Raw genomic sequence first — 18,062 nt, forward strand, 5'->3', positions numbered from 1 at the left:
ATTCAGTTTACGCACGCACCCAACACCTGCATCACGACATTAGCACTTTAACGTTCTTCCAATCGCGAAAAATCTGATAAGCCGTGTAGCCCTGAATAAAATCTAAAAACAACGGGCACAAAGGATCCCTGACCAGAATGCCTTTGCGACTCTCCACCATCATCCCACCGTTATTTGCCAGCCGCCGCGGGGCCGCCATGATTCACACAGTACTCCACTTCTTCAACTTGCACTTTTCGTGATCCAGGTTCAGCACATCGCGCATCAACATCCTTAAAGGCGGGCCATTCCGCACCGCCATCACGGCTCGTACGGTAATATTACTGGAAACGATCTGGGCCAAGATATCATTCTAGACTTAACTGGTGATCGGAGACCAGCGGCGCGTGATGTGTGCAAATTCTCCGTTATGGAAAACCAATGTTTTCACTGCGGAAGTTTTCCGGCCGGGAGCGGCCAGCCTGAAAAAGCTCGGACATCAGTCCCCAAAGAGACGCAAAGCCGTTTAAGCCTAACCCTTTCTGCCGGACCGAGTAAAAATTTTTGCCGACGGCATGTTGGATGTGCAGAGTCGCAAATCTTTCTGTCGCGACATTGTCGCCGTTTTAAGATAAAACTCAGCCGCTATTGTGCGCATGCGGTCTGTCAAGCTTCCGTTCAACCGTAAAGATTTATGGTGTGGCGAGGACGGCGCACACTAGTGATCAGAAACTCAGTTTTTATGGTTGAACGGATGCCTGGCAGACCTGCATGCAGTTTCCAACATCCATGTATCCAGCATTTTCACAGATGCCAGTCACGCGTTGGCAGACAGGGCGGTTAGCAGAATATTACGCTGCCTCAATCGTGCATTTTCCGTGGCGCTATCCAGCATCTGGTTCTTCATGCACTCGGACTTTTTCATGAGCATCACAGAACAGACCGCGATAAGTACCTGCGCATTTATCCAAATCGAACAGAACTCCATGCAAGCAGCGTTCTTTTTCGCAAGCTCCAGCAGATGGCCAGTTACGGGACAGAATACGATCTGGAATCAATCATGCATTACGGCGCATTCGATTTGACCGACACACAACATCCCGAACTTCCGGTATTTCTTCCCATCGTGACGACGCATAAAGAAAACCCGTCAGAATGGGACAACGTCGAACTTTGAGGGCAAAGGACATTGTTGAGCTGTGTACTGCTTATAACTGCACGATGCAGCCAGAATACTATGGAGCTTATGAACCAATTCCAAAGTTTGCTGCAACCCCTCTCTTTTCGACAGTGTGTAGCGAGCTGGCGGCACTAAATTGTGTCAATATTCGCAACTGTACATCACAGATTAACATACATTTGGAATGTGGCTACAGGACTAGGATAAATGATTGGAAGCAAGCTGCTTGAACTGTGGCAAAACTGCCATTGCATGTTGTCCGACTGGATCTGTGGGGCATTGGTCAGATGAATGAAACGCCCAGTGCGTCTCGGCCAATTTGAACACAAATACTTTTCATGATGTTTGGTCGCTGCTGTCATGATGTGAGTAACGCATGCTGGCCACATGTATATCTCATGTACTCTAATGACGTCAATCCTGTTCTAGCTTATAAGCTGCTACTGCACATGCATTAGGAATCATTCTGTAATCAATGTAGAAACATTCTACATCCGCGTTACTTTACACATTAAAGAACCCAGTTTTACACTGCCAAGACTGTCGTTCTACATATATGCTCTCCATTTTCGGTTTCATTAATTTAACGGATAGCGAGTTGTGGTTGTGTTACGGGCTTATAAAAAGAAAAAAGGATTTTCACGGGTTCCCAGATTGCAGTTTCTAACTTTTAATAGCAGCACTATACAAAATCTGGAAACTGGGGCTTTCATTTCGCTACTAAATCTCAAAGTGCTTAGAACGGAAGAAAGACTGTTCGATCCAGTCAGTACTTTGCTCAATATCAGCCGGTCTCAGCTAACAGATTACCTATTCAGAATCCATTGTAGCTGTGATTTCGCCGAATTTCGCAAATGGAGGAACAGTAACAAGGCATTACGAATGGAACTGGAGGAAGGCGAAATAACGTTTTTTTCCAGGCGGTGTTGGAAATCCCCGAATTACGAAAAATGAAATGTTTTATCCTCTCGACTGTCTTGCCAAACTGTCGAATATTACTGAGCCAGTATTCGATTTCTCTTAACCGGAGTTTTCTGTTAACGAACCGCTTTGTAAGTGTTAGTCCTATAACCTGGACGACTAATCTGTTCTCAGCGCTTTACAGTCTTCGAATTTCGCGCTCCCTTTCCCTTTTGGAGGCGTAGGCAAAATAGATGCTCTAACCAAATATGCTTCTTCTAACGATGCTTTTGCCAATAACGACGCTTTTGATTGGCAAAAGCATCATTATAGGAGGCAAGCTGTGAAAATCTGAAGAATATTCTTATGCGCCTGTAGCCATGAACGAAATTATACCAACATAATCATTATGTTGGTATAATTTCGGCATTATGCAAACATGTTCGGTGGCCGTATATCAGTTCAGACCACTTGCAACTCGTGATATCTGTCACCCGGTCATCCAGTGCACAGTTTTACCGGTTCAAGCGCAGGATCATTTACTGTACGACGAGAATTCTGGTTGAGTCGGTAGCGCATTAGCTGCAGCGAGTTTAAACTGAACACCAGTTCCGTTAGCCATTGGCGTAACAGTCAACCGCGGATGGGTCATGAACCAATTACTGCGCAACAGCCAGCCGTGGTGACTGCATTATTCACTTACCAACCTCAGCTGTTGGTTTAGGCATCCACGGTTCGCTGTTACGTCAACAGTTTAACCAAATTAGTGTTCAGTTTAAACTCGCAACAGCTAATGCGCTACCGAGTCCACCAAAATCCTCCCCGTACAGTAAATAACACTACATTTAAACCGGTAAAACTGTTCCCAAGTCCAGGAAAACATTTTTCGAAAATTTTGCCGCCTACACTGTACATTATTTTACTTTTCGATTCGGCCAACTGGACTTCCACCAGTGAAATTCCTAACAAAGCAATTGTATACAAAAGTGTGAGAGCGTGAACAAACGATTTTTAAAATACACGGGAGAGTCTGACAAAAAATGTGCATTGTTCGCCCTGTGAACATTTCGAAAATGGGCTTTTTTGATTAGAAGAGAGCATTACATGGAAATGATAAGAATGAACTGATTTCTCGATAATGAACGTTATTGTCGAAATATCACCACGTGCGTGAAGCATGGTAGAGATCGCTGCAGTGTCGTAAAAAGTTTCTGGTACAAAGGGTTTTACCTTGCACCTCGACAAAACCGTACGCTAGCGAGGACACTCGCAACTGTAAAAAAAACTTGTCAGGCCTGGTTTAAGGAGGTGGTGTTTTAATAATCTGAGGTCCAACCATCTCTACGTTTTGCCGGTTAAATGCGTATGCTGTACATCCATTTTAAAGGTTTTATGCTCCTATATTATAAAAAGCGAACTAGCCATGCATCTGAAATTGCGCTTCCTATAGTATACGGCAATCGTGTAATCCTGTTACGCTTCGGTCATGCAGTGCCCATAAAAGGCGAGTGCACTTTGCTAGTTATTTGTTCCCAGCAACATGTCATGTTCGCATAGCATACCATTTTGACCACTATTACCATACGCTTCAGCCAACCTGACTACGCGCTTCTTCCCTCTTATGTACAGTTTATTATCCTTTAGGCGAAACCGGCATGACACCAACTGCACAATCTTATGACCATGAGCGATGCAAAACCCCATTTTCCGAGCATCCACAAGAATCGGGTAAATTGTGACATTTGAATAACAATATGTGTCTTTTGTGTTTGTTGTTTTGCTGATTTCGCCCAAAGAAATACATTTATAGTTCTACAGTACAAGCAATGTAGGTACGAAAACAAACTTCTCATTTTGTGTTTCAGCCATTTCAAAGTGCATACAACTGAAATACCTATTGTTGTATGAAAAATCAAAAAGTTCGACAAAAACTGGGGATGCGAAAACAAAACAGCTCCCGCTAGTTTAAAGAATTTTCTTGTTTTTCACACACGATCCCTTTCGAAGTTCATTGCTTTTATTGTAACTTCCGTCATTGTACCGATTTCCACAAAACGATAAGAGTAGCTCAAAAACTGCGATAAGAGTAGCTCAAAAACTTCTGAGAATAAAGTTTTGTTTTCTTTTGCTAAACACGAAACCTCCTCTGGTCCTTGCTCTTATCAGTCCTAATAAAGTCAAGATTCGTTGCATCAACGAAACGATCTGGCGAAGGGACCACAATATCTAAAGTATGGACTGGAAGAAAGTAAAAACGGACTTTTAAGTACGTTAAAGTGCTGCCGTTACATAAGTTCTGTGTACAAAACTTGTATACAAAACTCTGTATACTGTACAAAACTTTTGAAAAGGAATAAGTTATGCGAGCCTTTCTCCCCTTATTTGAAACAGATTTTGTTTCCGCATGATAGCGAACGGACGTCAAAAACGGTTGAGATACGTAGAATAAGTCGGTGCGGAATAATATTAATTTGTAATGTTTCGGTCAGGTTTGCTGCGCTTCTATGCTGAATGTTGTTATCTCAATCCCGAATCCGGTCAGCTGCAGAATCTGGCTTTCGTTCTGATTTTGAAATCGAAAGAAAGCTTTATGTCAACACTAAGATCATCGCGGCGACGATGCCCTGAGAATATGTCAACTTGTACTGCTTATTCGCGCTTCGAAGGAGTATAAGCAGGGATGTAGTGTCGCCATCTGAAATATATGCAAGGGCTGGGCTAAGCTCGCATAGAAACCCTGAAAACATCTGCCGATGGCGAGAGTCAAAACCGTACCACCATGATCCTAGGCCGATATGATTGCCAACGGTTATCGACAAAACAAAGGAATCGCTATGTAAAATACTAAAAATATATATATATATCTGTATAGAGGCTGCCTTTCTAACATTTAGCTCAATTGTCAGATTCCAGAATGTGCAATTTTTCGCCGATCATGTGATCGGTTAGTCGCTTCACAGAAGAGATAATAATATTTCATTATTTATCTTTTTATTCGCCTATAGATAATTCGCTTAACATATGCCAATTTTCGATGTACACTAAGTATAATTGTTAACATACTTGCTGTTGTTCTTGTTTTTTACGCAGTGGAACAGGCCCTTGTGAAGTCAGTGGAACAGCCATTGCAAAGCACATCGCCACAAATAAAAGACATGCTCCCAGGTAGCGCTGCACTGCTGATCGATTTCCCCTATTTTGGCCGTTCAGAACGATTTTTGTCTTCTTGGTCAAACTTTGCAGAAACAAATAGCAGAGCGCAATACTCCAATGGATTTACGGTTGTACTGGAGGAGCTGTTGTCATTTTCGTCATAGTTGCTGTCCATTGGTCTGGTGTCGTATTAATCGTCAGCGTTGCCATAGCGGGAATGTGACCACTCTGGAGAGCGGCCCATTGTTGGCGGGAATTGCGGCAGTAGTATCAAGGCCCAGTCTACAATTTTCCACGGCGTCAACTGAACGGACGCACCCATATCCGGGCAATATGGAAGAAAGAAAAGAATTGTTCTCGTCTCTTGAGTTGATGGAAACGGAGGTCGCAGAGCTGTTACAGCGGTGCGAAACATGAAAATATGCAACAACCTGCCTGAGAAAAGTAATCTACAACAGGGCACTAATATTTCCACATTTGTAAAAACAGCAGTTACTCTACATGATTTCAGCATTTGCTAAATAATATTTTGTTGTAGTGTACTTATAGCAGTATCTGGGAAACAACATATTGGTGTTTTCAATAGGATACGCGCTCGTTGCACTTTTTGCATGTGGTCCATTACGATAAAATCGGAAAAAGGTGTATTAAATTTAATAGTGCGCAGTTGTATCCTGCAGGCAATATGCGATAAGCAAAAGCAGAATATCGAATGCTGCAGCCAACATTTTATTCCGCTCATCGCATTTCTAATATAAAAAAATTGAACCGTTCATATTGAATTTCGAGATCTGCAATAACACTGTCAACCGGAAAACTGCATGCTGCCGGTTTCCTGCATCATATCAAATAACGACAGCACTCGGACTAATTCACTCATCCAACGCAATAGCCCGTTAATCGCATTACGACACTCTCGGCCGAACGTACTCCCAGATGCGAACAATCTGATTAACGGTATAGTGTGGACTGACATCCACAAAGTATCCCTGATCACACACATCCTCGCGGCACTCCACTATCATCCCACCGTTCTTCACCAGCCCCTTCTTGGCATCGATCATCCAGTCATTATTCTTCTTCTGTAGATCGCACGCATCGTTGTCCAGCTTCAGCGTGTCGCACACCAACCGTCCCACCTGCGAAGCGTTCCACGCCGACATCACGGCGCTGACTGTGATATTCCCGGTAATATTCTGTGCGAAGACGTCTCTCTGATTGGGAAGGTCTTCGAAGACCCAGCGCTGCGTGATGCGCATCTTCTCAGTTAGATAAAACCAGCGTTTCTCGCTGCGGAGTTCCTCCGGGTAAGAATGGTCGGCGGGGAGGAGGGCGGACATAAGTCCCCAAGGGACACCGATAACGTTGTGCATGCGGGCGCCGCGGATGCCGTCTTGAACGTCGTTTGCCATGGTGGCGTTGACTTGGGCGTCGGTCATGTTGATGAGGTCTTTCAGCGCTAGCCAATCAGCGTGGATGGGATAAGCGTCCACGTAGATTATGGCCGCTACGTTTTCCGGATGGTGAGCCGCGTAGTCGTACACGAATGCGCCACCGGCGCCCCACCTAAACGCATTAAAAAGCGAATTAGAATTAACCGGTACCGGAAGCAGTTTTTGCGCAATACTAATAATCGTACAATGCGAACTGTGACGGACATCGAACCGAGCCAAAGAACGAAAAGATTCCGGCAGTTTACGTAGCTTAGCGCAATAATTTAGGCAAATTAGACAAACTGCTTCGCTTGGATCATGTGAGCACAAATTAAAAGAAGCCTATGAGTAGGAAAGTTTTCAAAACGTTTTGTTGTGGATAATGACTTTTCAGTAGACGAGAAATTAATGGTCTGAATAGACTTGTTGATTGTTATTAATCTTCCATCGCTGCTGAAGTTATTTTACGTATTTTAGTGTTTGCATTAATGCAAACGATAGTGTTTAAAATGTGTAATATGTACTTAAACAACGATAGCAGAACCGCGCAGAATGAAAAAAATGAATAATGTGCAACACCTCAATTCAAAACAACATCTAAAAAATAAACAAGGTTAAAGGAACCATACTCGTAATATAATAAAATAAGCAAGATATGAAGTATTCGTATCTTAAGTACATATTTATTATGAACAGTGTGAAAAAAACGTTATTGTGCTATAGACACAGTCGCTAATATTCGGATTATTTGGCCGTTGACTACCATAAATTAACCATATACCGGTATGGCAGATGTTTTCACACGTTGTTAACAACACACCGATTTCTCGTCGAACAACGCAATCACACCTGTGCAAACAAACCTAAACAACGTCTCCCTGTACTGACATACCCGACAAAGATAAACGGCGCCCGCTCCGTCTGTTTCACCGACTCTATCAGGCTGTGATAATACCCTTCTGGACCATGCTGATCCACCAGCATGTAATCACTCCACCCCAGTCCCACTTTATCCCAGGAACACGACCGGAAATGCTGCTCACTGACCACGCGCTGCAAACCCAGGTAATCCGCGTACCCGTGGGCGGCTGACCCCTCCCACAACACCACCGGGATGCTGGCATTAACCGGGCCTTCGCAATACACATGGACGCTCTGGCTCCGCCCATCGGGAAGGGTGACGGTGTGCAGCGTCCCCCGTGGGGGGTAGGCTACCGCTCCCGTTCCGTGGTACAGCGCTCCGGCCGCTAGAAAACAAGCCATCACCAGGAAGCAAAAGCGGAGTAGCCAGTTAAAAACAGAGACAATCATCGCGATAATGTTCTTTTTTGTGTAATCCAGTAATTTATCCCGGCGGACGTAGATAACGAGGTAAATATTTATCCAGCAGATTATAGTCGCTACTGCTGACCAGATGGCTAATTCCACACGGCCGTATAGCGCATATCCGACGCAGATTATTAAGCATAATGAACCGGTTAAAAAATGGTAGATGAATTGGATAAGAGCGAAGGCGAATTGCTCATAATGTGGATGCGGAGCGATTAATGTATAAAACGACTGTAGCGTAAAAAATGTTAGTAGAGATGTCAGCCATAGCGCGATGTAGTTATTGACGAGAAGAAATGGGCCACGGGCTTCTAAATACGATCCGTACACCGCCATCCCGATAATCCCGGCGACTAACACGATGCCGAATAATCCATGAACGATCCATGCTAATTTCCCCATTTTTATGTAAAAGATTCACAGAATCTTTGATAATAATTCACCGGTTTAAACAACCGGTAAAAACTTAGGTGTGCGAAGTAGAAAAAAAGGATGGAATAAGGAACGATAGAAAAATATCACCGTTGCCCGAGAAATTCGAATATAAACCACGGAGAAAAGGAATGCGAAGGGAATCGGCGCATCATGTTGCTTACTCTATACAGCGAATATGCTGCGTGTAATCACGCAGGTATGCGATGAGTCAGCGCCGGTGCGTATATTGTGAAAAAGTCACATTGCGGCGAACTATGCATTATAGTTTAGTCACATGCCACTGAGTGCGTCTGTTGACTAATGCCGATCGATGGAGCGGTGTGTGTTGGCCGAGTGAAAGTGTTGTCGATAAGGTGCTTTGAATGGAACTGCCCGAGTAAACATTGTACATTACTCCGCAGGCACTTTGTAAGAAATATCGCGGTACTTTGTACGGTATACGTTCAACGTGTACAATTGCCGCTATCGTGACGGGTGTTACACAATCACACATATTTCTATGATAACGAGGCGCATTGTTGATTGTTGCTACACGGAGATAGATGAACGGTTTGGCAATTATGCGGCTGGTTAGTGTTTTTATAATCGGTATAATATGGCGTGATTGTTCTTTAACATAACGATGTGCGCCACTATGAAAGTAGCGGAAGAAAATTATGAGCAGCGTTTAAAAGAAAATGCTGGTTCAACAGACAGTTATGCGTTTTTTTGCGCATCGCGTTGTATCGGTGTTATATTAACAACACTGCAGGGGTTCTTGTAAATTGTTCCCCAGAAAAGTTATATGCAGGTATTTGGCTGCATTCTTGAAAGAAAGAACTGGCAAGAAATTCATGTAAACCGGTAAAAGAATTATGGGTTTTAGAAGCGCGAAAACTCGGGTTTTCATTTAACAAAACTTACCTTAAGTAATAAATTTTAATACTGAAGGTTTTATTTTTTTTAGCATTCATTAATTAATAATTCGTAAAAAAATGGCAGAATAAGAAATTTGATTTAATCCATTTTTATTAACGGTATTTAATTTTAAGCAAGAAAATTGTCTAGCAATTAAATATTTACGGAAAGCAGAATTTAATAAATCAAATTTTTTAAAAAGAAAACAGATTTTAAATGACACTTTTAAAAAAAGGGTAAATAAAGTGTAAGAAGGTTAAATTAAGTGTAAGAAAATTTCAGAATTGTTCGGGGAAAATAAAGTGAAAGACCGAGCCTATTTAAATAACTTAATACCGGGAATCAGCAGTTCGCAATAAAAACCTGCCGTCTCAGCCATTAAACACAGCCGACACGATTTTATTACCCACACTTAACCAGCCGTGACCAGCAGCATGTGGACCGACGTAACACACACACACGGTACCCGTTGAACGCGGCGAACGTACACACGGGTGAGGTTCAAGGTCTACAGCGAGCCATTGACACCTCACGCTGGCCAGCAATAAACTTTACTCTCTATGTATAATGCCGGCATCACAAGCGAGCCACCGGTTTCCAGTGCAAACTCGTTGGCCCAGGGATGCTGTCCTAATCCATCAGCCGGCTGTTGTGTTGCGGCCATGGAGCAACGCAGCGGTCATTTGCCAGTAATTGCCAATCAGTCCGTGTGCCGTGTGTTTGACGCGCATTTTCTCCCGGACGTTTGTCGAAGGAATGCTGCTGCTTTAAGATTTGAATGGAGGAGTGTTTCCCAGTTAATTGGATATGGCCATTTTGCGATCGTGCTGCTGGTGGAATAATGTTCGTATATTGTCGCATATTACCGTTTAATTAACGTTTTAAAAATGCAGCGTATTTTCATCTGTTACATCTTTTATCGGCTTGCTCTTTCCGTACTTATTTTTTTATGGTTGGAGTTGAATGTATTGGGAATTCGGTGTCTTTATAGGTGGCCTACGGAAGCTATGGCAGCGCGGTGTACAGCTTTGTACGTGCTTCGTAATCGGAATTTATGTATGTTTACCGGCAATTCATGCATTAATCGGTTTTATTACGGCACTTTAGCTTCTTGGTGGGATTTTCACCATTTTTGTTATCTTCGACATCCAGCCATTCCATTTCTTCGGCCATTCATTTCACGGTGTGTTATGATTATTACCTCTTATGTAATCGTTATAATTTGAAACCTGCTGCTTTAAATTATTTCGGAACACGCTCTTATGTATTGAACACACTCTTATGTTTCCGAATATTAATCATCCACACACTACCGTTTGGGAAAATATCAGCAAAATACAAACGATAAGTTGCAGAAACCAAGCGCGATTTTTTGTTTTTTTCCAAGCGGGATTTTTTTTGTTCACTTGCATTAACAACTTGCACTTCTTGAACTTTAAAATAAGATATTGAACCAATAATTGAACTTGGTCCTTTAAAAACTATTCAGATTTCAGAAATGTTTTTAGGGTTACAGTGTAAGCATTTTTAATAATGCGGTAAGGGTTTCTTGGGTGTTTCCATTGAACAGTGTTTATACGGGACAGGTCATGTGGTGAGTCTGGGAAGTTATGTGGAGATCACGGGCGCCGTGGCGTTGTGCGTGTCGGCATGCGTGCTGGTGGCCGGAGTGTACCGCAGCGTCCAGCAGCTGCTGCTGCCCTGGATGGTCTGCATGGTGCTCTTCACGCTGGTCCTCATCACCGGCAACATCCACTTAGTCATACGCAAGGTACGTCCCACGCCGCTCGGCTTTGCCATACGTTTACTAATCGCTCGAGTATACTGTTAACAACTGTAAACCACCGCGGATCACATGTCAAGTGGCTACTTTTTTGTATCGTCTGCGGAGTGCAGCGTTTTAATGGATAGCGTAAACAACGGGTTTCTTTGCAGTATGAAAAGCCCTATAGGGGCAACGGTGCCGATGTCCTCATTTTGGTTATGTCCACGATTTTCTGCCTGATTAACGTAAGCTCGATCCATAATACTCGATCACTAAACAAATAAACACTGGCAAATCGATAAAATACTACAGTACCTATAGAAGTACATATATGAAGGAGAAAGCCTTAAGGAAGTAACCACAACGCACAGAAATCCATGAACTATTGCACCTAAAATTATTTTAGTCAATTTAGTCATAGCTTATTATTTCTGTACAAGTAATTGCGATTAAGACATGTTCTAAAACCAGAGACGATAGTTCGAAGCTTCTATGTTTTTCAGATTTATGGAGAATTATGCGTACTTTCTCATTATCAAAACCTCTGTGATGCCAAATCCAACCGACCGAAAGATCATGTGTTACCAGAAAAGGTCACTAGCATTTTGTTTTGTAGATATTAGACCCAAGCATGTTAAATCATTATAGCATAAGTTTGTAGTATATTACAAAGACAAAAATTGTATAGGTGCTGATTTCACATGGTTTGTATAGAAGTCCATTAGTTTTTTCAAACGCCCAGTACGCGACTTCACCAACTCCCGCACCTGGAGCAGCTACGGCCCGAGCCTTCCGGCCATCCACCGCATTCCCATCCGCATCAACGTCCCAGGCGCCGCCAACATCTTCTCCAGCAAGACCATGCTGCACACCACCCTGCATTTGCAGGACTCGGACGCCGAATCCAGTCAGACGCCGGCGTCGCGACAGTGGCGCCGCCTGAAATCCCGCAGTATCTCCACATCGTCGGGTTCGGATATCGCGCCCAGTGTGGCGGACCGGGAACTGCCGGCGGAGATTCCGGCACCGAAATCCGTAACGCCGGTGGAGAAGGAACGGGTCAAGGCCAAAACGCCTCGCCGGGAAAAAGAGAGGAAAGAAGCGGCGGAGCCGAAGGAGGATAAACAGACGCTGTTCGCTATTAGTGTTACGTTGCTGCGTCGGCAGTTGGCGTTGTTGGGGTCGAGGCCGCAAGAACCCGGGAGGCTGGCGTCGGTTCCTGTCTAAAGCTGGCAAAAATCAAATTAATTTCTGTATACTCATAAATTTTATTGCACTTATTTCCTATAAATAAAACCATTTTTGGTTATTTACTGGAGATATATAAAAGTGCACTTATCATTTTATCATTTTTTTATTTTCCAAAAAAATTTATTTTTTATATCTGATCAGTGTCGTTATTGTCATCTTATCTTTTTAGTTTTTGATTGCTGTCAGTTTATCAAAATAATTAAATTATGTTCCCGTTTAGGATTTAAATTTATTTATTGGTTTTGGGTTATTTATTTATTGACACGATGTGTAATGTCAGTATTTCATCACCCAGCTCAGCATTCTTCTCTGATCACGTTTTCCAGCGGCGGTGATGACACGCCAGATTTTATTGCATTATTGTGCTCTTCGCTCATCCTCTTTGATGCCCGAATCGTGAAAATCAAATTTTAAAGCCGCAATGAATAGATGCGCGACAGGGCATTATAATCCTAAGTTCCCGCATTTATTGGATACCGGCTGATATCAAACAAATTGTTCCGGTGTAATAAAATCAAAACTGCTGATGTACTGGAAAAAAACAGCCTGCGTCAACGTGACGCTTCCCTGACAAAAAACCATATATAATCAGTGAATCGAAGAATATCCATTTTCGCGCTGGCGTTCGTTAAGCAAACATAACAACAAAAACGTTCGACGAGAAAATTATACCGTCTCGTCGTAGAACGTTTTAACGGCCACCGGAAAATGTACAGCGGAGTGTTTTTATTAATTAGCGGACTAGTGTGGTCCGGTGAGTGTTTGCCGCTAAATCACCGTCAAACGTTGCCGGTGGAGAATTATGGCGCGGCCGCCGGGAAAGCGGCGGAGATCGCCTGGGGCGCCAATGCGACCCATGTGGAGGTGCAGTTGACCTTCCCGACCGGCGGCTGGGTGGCCATGGGGCTGTCGCCCAACGGCGGTATGGACCAATCGGATGTGCTGTTCGGTTATGTTGATGCGAAAACACATGAAGTTGTCGTACAGGTATAATACTTATTACTTGTTTTTTTAACCTTATGTTGTGATTTATTTTTAATTTTCTCATTTGAATTAATTTAGCATTTTGTTATTATTTTATAGTTTTTTATTGTTTGACTTGTTTTTTTATTTTTATCGCTTCTTGCTTTTTCCTGATTTTTTTTCGTATTTCTTATTTCTTATATTTCTTGTTTCTTATTTCTTATTTCTTATTTCTTATTTCTTCTTTCTTCTTTCTTCTTTCTTCTTTCTTCTTTCTTCTTTCTTCTTTCTTCTTTCTTCTTTCTTCTTTCTTCTTTTCATGTTGTGATATCTTATTGAGATTTCGTTTATCTGTATGGCACCGTGATCACTACTGCGAGTCATTTTATTTAATTTTTATTACAGAAGTATTCAACACTAAAGTTAATAAGTTCTGGACGGCATGCATACGAATTTATTTACTTAATCAATAATCAAAGAATTATCGAAAAAAGCCGGCCGAAATTATGCTGCATCTTCAGCAATATTTGCTTTGGGTTTTTAAAGCATTTATTAAATATAGGACCGTTGGTTAACGGCTGATATGGCCACCTACCAAGTCAACCTAGAGATGGACAAACAACAGGACTGGCAACCGGTATCCGGCTCGAAGAACGCTAGTTACACGGTGCTGCGCGCCGTCCGCCGCCTGAAGACATGTGACGAGAAAGACCGCCCGTTCACCGTAAGCCAACAAAAAAATTAATGCATAACGGCAGAATCGTTGTTTACCTCTGCTCTTACAGAACGCTGCCGGTCCCGTGATTTACAGCTACAGCTTCACCCAGCCCACCAGTCGCACGGCAGCCGTCCGTAAGCATGACGTCCGCGGCTCCGTCAGCATTAATTTCCTGCAGAGCAAGGAGGAGGACAGGAGCAAAATGCTGAAGGATGTCAATAAAGTCCTGGAGTTCCGCATGGACAATGTACAGTAGAAATTATTCTGACGGGAGAGTTATTGCTGAATACACTGGATTTTTATAGGTACATGTTTCCAGCGAGGCCAGCACACAATACTGGTGTACGCTGACGCAGATGCCGGAATTCGACAAGAAATACCAATCTATCGCCGTATGTCAAAGAACAAAACACTACCAAAAGCTGAATAACCTGGTTCTGCAGATCGGGATACCGAAACAAATAAAAATTTTATGAGCTTTCTTTTTCGTTTAAACACTTTTTAAGTCAGTATTTTTAGTTTATTATTTTCTACATTTTTATTTATGAATTTATCATTTTAAACGTAACCAGATTAAGAATATTTTTTAGCAGCTTGCTACTGCGATGCGCTGAGTGCGATGACAGTTTTATAGCGATAAAATGCTGCCAGTGCTCGCTGTTTTCCTGAAATAGAATTAGACAGTACCGATTTAAAATCGATAAATTACTTTCGGTTTGGCTGAACGCAGCTGTTAAGATTACACAAGAAAACTGGTCTAAAACTAGCCTAATGAACGTTGATAAAAATTCCGAAGATCCAATACCACTTTTTGCGCTTAGCAACCGGCATTTTTGCAGCATGAGCCGTTGATAAACCAAGATAATTTGCCGCACATCCATCACATGTTAGCCTACACGTGCGACGACATCCCCGAAGAGCAGATGAATGAGAAGACGTTCTTGTGCGGCCCGGAAGACGGATCGTTTGTGATGTCGTACTGCAAGAATCTGCTGGCTGGATGGGCCATGGGCGCTGCGGTAATATTACTTTACTCCAGTTGTACTTCTACGCGTAGAAGTTCCTTCAAATGCAAATTCCACACGGAATTTGCAACTGGCGACGAAGGTGTTGATGGTAATTTGTTTGTAGCCAATTGCGTATCAGCCGGCTAACGTTGGCCAGCCTTTCACACCGGAAATGTCCGGCAAGTATGTCGTTGTCCAGATGCACTACAACAATCCCGATCATGCCGGTAGGTTTGTGAAACAATATAATAATCAGCTTAAAAAATGCATCATTGCTATTCGCTCATTTTGGAAACGTTACATATGTGACGCTGCCATCATGTTACGAGATGCTTAACTAAAGTAATGTTATTACAGATTTTAATGATGATTCCGGTTTGCGAATGATGCTGACCGATAAAATGCGAACATACGACAGCGCATCGCTGATGATTGGCGCTCTGGAATTGGACTGTAAGGAACAGGCTGATTAATTTCCTGGCAATAAAATTTACTATTATGCTATATGCTCAGCCAAAACATTGTTATTTATTGACAGTTGCTTTTACCCTGCCACCGGAACAGAAAGTATTCCAACTGCAAGCACAGTGTTCGGATCAGTGCACTTCAGCAGCGGTAAGAGCACGTACAGAGGTATTAGCACAAAAATTAAGTGCCTTGTATAACTTGCGTGAAAGCCAGTTATGTCTGGCCTTTTTCAAAAATTATTGCGCATTATTATCAAAAATTATTGCGCATGTGGCACAACTCACGCTATCACGTCAAAGTTGATTGCATATCCACTAGCAGTCCCAGTTAGTATAGTGGTGAGTATCTCCGCCTGTCACGTGGAAGACCGGGGTTCGATTCCCCGACTGGGAGACTTTTTGCCTTTTTTACAAACCAGCTTGCCTTTTATTGCTGCCAGGACTCTCGCTTTAGCTATTCCATTAAACATTTTAATCAAAGTTTTTTTGTAAAGCCAATAAACTGAAGAAAAAATAAATCATTAATAAAAGGCAGGTTGATCTACAGAAATTGCAAAAAGTCTCCCAGTCGGGGAATCGAACCCCGGTCTTCCACGTGACAGGCGGAGATACTCACCACTATACTAACTGGGATTGCTAATAAAACTTCAATCCACTTTAGCGCAACAGCCTGTTTTGTCCGCTTTAAGTAAGTACTTTTTTTCGTACTCGTATAAGTACTGTATATGAGCGGATTTTTTGTCACTTGCAAGAGAAAATGCCAACAATAAATTTCCGCCTATACTACATTTTTCGAGAAACGAAAAATACCAAAAGCGTTCAGGCCATTATTCTCGTTACAGCCATAATTTTTTTTAATTGCCTGTATTCTGCATGACTTAGTGGCTTACTTGCGTATTCTATTATTCGCAGCTTCCCAAAGATGGCATCAAGGTTTTCGGCAGCGTAATCCACATGCATACAAGAGGTACCGCGCAGCGAATCTTACAATTTTCTAGATATGTAATTTATTGAAAACCTGCGCTAAATACGAAAATTTCCATATGTCTTTTTAATACAATCACAATTACAATATTATAAAGCTAATTTTACTGCTTTTTTAATTGATGTGCCCAGGTGTTAGTGGCGTTGTGCGTCACTTCCGCGGACAAAAAGAACTACCACCATTGGACATGGACCGTGCCTACGATTTCAACTTGCAAGCCGGACGGGAGATCGATCCGCCACGTGTTATCCTTCCGGTCAGCCGAAATGTTTATGCATGGACAAAACATAAAAACCGACTGTACAAACCTGTCTGTTTTGTAGGGAGATCGATTAGTTTTACAGTGTAACTACACCACCGCCAACGACACGGAACCCGTTTTCGTACGTCCGCTGCATTTTCACTTTTCAGATTCTTTATACAATTATTTACGTGGATGCAAAAGTATAGTCATACGTATTACGTATCATAAATGATACAGTTATATTTTATAATAAATTAATAGTATTGTTATAAAATTCAAATGTTGTCCGCCCTCATTAAAAATTTAATTAGGGCGGAGAAGGATCAATGGAGGAAATGTGCCTGGCATTTTTAGAGTATTATCCGAAAACCGCGATGCACACCTGCGGCGCCAGCTACCCGGTGATGAAATACCTCACGAACGGCCTCATGATGGACCGCAACGCGTACGTCGCACGAGCGAATCGAAATAGGAAATAGCCTTATCGTTTAAGTTTTTAAATAATAAAATAAATTATGAGAACGCGTCAAGCCTCCCTTTTAGCAATATTAATTACAGTTTAACATCCATCGGCGCCTCTGTTTCGAGCCAAGCGCGCCAAGCAATGAGCGGCGGTGCCAACACAAACATGATGATGAAGCAGGAGATGATGAGTGAACTGAAAGGTCCCGTGTCGGATTTTATCAACGAGATCTACTGGACACCGGAGAAGGCCAAACCGCTGCAGGATTTCTATTTCGCTCGCAATAATTACATCGGAGTCTGCGTTATGGACGTACGTGTTTAACAGCCTTAACCGTTTAAATTTTTCTATCTGTTTATGTCATTTTACTGCTTTACAAATTGTGTAGATAGACTTATTAAAACTAATACGCTTATTGTACACATCGTGTTATACAGGATGGAGTAAAGCGAGTCGACAACGATAATCCACCACCGATCCGACCGTACGTCTTACCGCCACTCAATGCCGGCTGTCCATAAATGAATAGCGTAACGTCAAACGATAACGCGGAAGTCGGATAATGCTTATCAGCATTTTTGTATTGCCTTTTTGTTAAACAGTTATACCGGACATGATTGATGTGTTCTTAACGAAAATGTGTTCCAGCGTGAACGATCTAACTATAATTATAATTTTACCTGGCTTATCTTTCTGCACGCCAGCGCTTGTAGTTACTCGGTGTCAGTTTTAAAGTAACTGGGAATAAACATTTATGTGGTTTTTCAAAATAAGAAATCATAAACAGCATACCAGCGTTATTAATTCACTTTGAATCGGGGCTAAGAATGCAAAACAATTTTTTTCTCTTTTGACTCCAGCGCTACCACCCAGGCTAGCACTGGGATGGTCGG

General features: G+C 42.4%; 3 protein-coding genes and 2 non-coding genes across 5 annotated transcripts; 3 read left to right on the forward strand and 2 right to left on the reverse strand.

Moving 5' to 3' along the window:
- Window positions 1-5,925: 5,925 nt before the first annotated feature.
- Window positions 5,926-8,750, reverse strand: LOC129586012 (uncharacterized). The gene is made up of 2 exons (XM_055478990.1): window positions 7,538-8,750; window positions 5,926-6,778 (listed from the first exon to the last, which is right to left on the reverse strand). The coding sequence occupies exons 1-2, from the start codon at window positions 8,374-8,376 to the stop codon at window positions 6,118-6,120; spliced, it is 1,500 nt and encodes a 499-aa protein (XP_055334965.1). The 5' UTR covers window positions 8,377-8,750; the 3' UTR covers window positions 5,926-6,117.
- Window positions 8,751-9,768: 1,018 nt separating this feature from the next.
- On the forward strand, window positions 9,769-12,526 carry LOC129586074 (uncharacterized). The gene is made up of 7 exons (XM_055479074.1): window positions 9,769-10,149; window positions 10,298-10,336; window positions 10,414-10,489; window positions 10,893-11,077; window positions 11,242-11,316; window positions 11,575-11,664; window positions 11,786-12,526. The coding sequence occupies exons 1-7, from the start codon at window positions 10,114-10,116 to the stop codon at window positions 12,296-12,298; spliced, it is 1,014 nt and encodes a 337-aa protein (XP_055335049.1). The 5' UTR covers window positions 9,769-10,113; the 3' UTR covers window positions 12,299-12,526.
- A 417-nt stretch (window positions 12,527-12,943) lies between these two features.
- LOC129586007 (DBH-like monooxygenase protein 1) lies at window positions 12,944-17,958 on the forward strand. Its single transcript, XM_055478986.1, has 14 exons — window positions 12,944-13,309; window positions 13,848-14,009; window positions 14,071-14,250; window positions 14,309-14,395; window positions 14,843-15,022; window positions 15,135-15,237; window positions 15,368-15,463; window positions 15,549-15,625; window positions 16,390-16,444; window positions 16,594-16,718; window positions 16,786-16,845; window positions 17,018-17,151; window positions 17,265-17,481; window positions 17,607-17,958. The coding sequence occupies exons 1-14, from the start codon at window positions 13,031-13,033 to the stop codon at window positions 17,688-17,690; spliced, it is 1,839 nt and encodes a 612-aa protein (XP_055334961.1). The 5' UTR covers window positions 12,944-13,030; the 3' UTR covers window positions 17,691-17,958.
- Trnad-guc (transfer RNA aspartic acid (anticodon GUC)) lies at window positions 15,800-15,871 on the forward strand. Its single transcript has one exon. It is a non-coding gene; the product is annotated as a tRNA-Asp (tRNA).
- Window positions 16,039-16,110, reverse strand: Trnad-guc (transfer RNA aspartic acid (anticodon GUC)). The gene has a single exon. It is a non-coding gene; the product is annotated as a tRNA-Asp (tRNA).
- Window positions 17,959-18,062: the final 104 nt, after the last annotated feature.

This window comes from Paramacrobiotus metropolitanus, unplaced genomic scaffold (genome assembly GCF_019649055.1).
Source record: "Paramacrobiotus metropolitanus isolate TYO unplaced genomic scaffold, Prichtersi_v1.0 Parri_scaffold0000019, whole genome shotgun sequence".
In the NCBI taxonomy this organism is placed as follows: domain Eukaryota; kingdom Metazoa; phylum Tardigrada; class Eutardigrada; order Parachela; family Macrobiotidae; genus Paramacrobiotus; species Paramacrobiotus metropolitanus.

Coding starts and splice junctions, on each gene's coding strand:
- LOC129586007 (XM_055478986.1), top strand. CDS start 13,031: ATGTACAGCGGAGTGTTTTTATTAATTAGCGGACTAGTGTGGTCCGGT. Junction 14,010..14,070: donor AGAAAGACCGCCCGTTCACC/GTAAGCCAACAA, acceptor CTGCTCTTACAG/AACGCTGCCGGTCCCGTGAT. Junction 16,846..17,017: donor ACGACACGGAACCCGTTTTC/GTACGTCCGCTG, acceptor AAATTTAATTAG/GGCGGAGAAGGATCAATGGA.
- LOC129586074 (XM_055479074.1), top strand. CDS start 10,114: ATGGCCATTTTGCGATCGTGCTGCTGGTGGAATAAT. Junction 10,490..10,892: donor CTTCGGCCATTCATTTCACG/GTGTGTTATGAT, acceptor TATACGGGACAG/GTCATGTGGTGAGTCTGGGA. Junction 11,665..11,785: donor ATCATGTGTTACCAGAAAAG/GTCACTAGCATT, acceptor TGGTTTGTATAG/AAGTCCATTAGTTTTTTCAA.
- LOC129586012 (XM_055478990.1), bottom strand. CDS start 8,376: ATGGGGAAATTAGCATGGATCGTTCATGGATTATTCGGCATCGTGTTA. Junction 6,779..7,537: donor GCGCCGTTTATCTTTGTCGG/GTATGTCAGTAC, acceptor TAATGCGTTTAG/GTGGGGCGCCGGTGGCGCAT.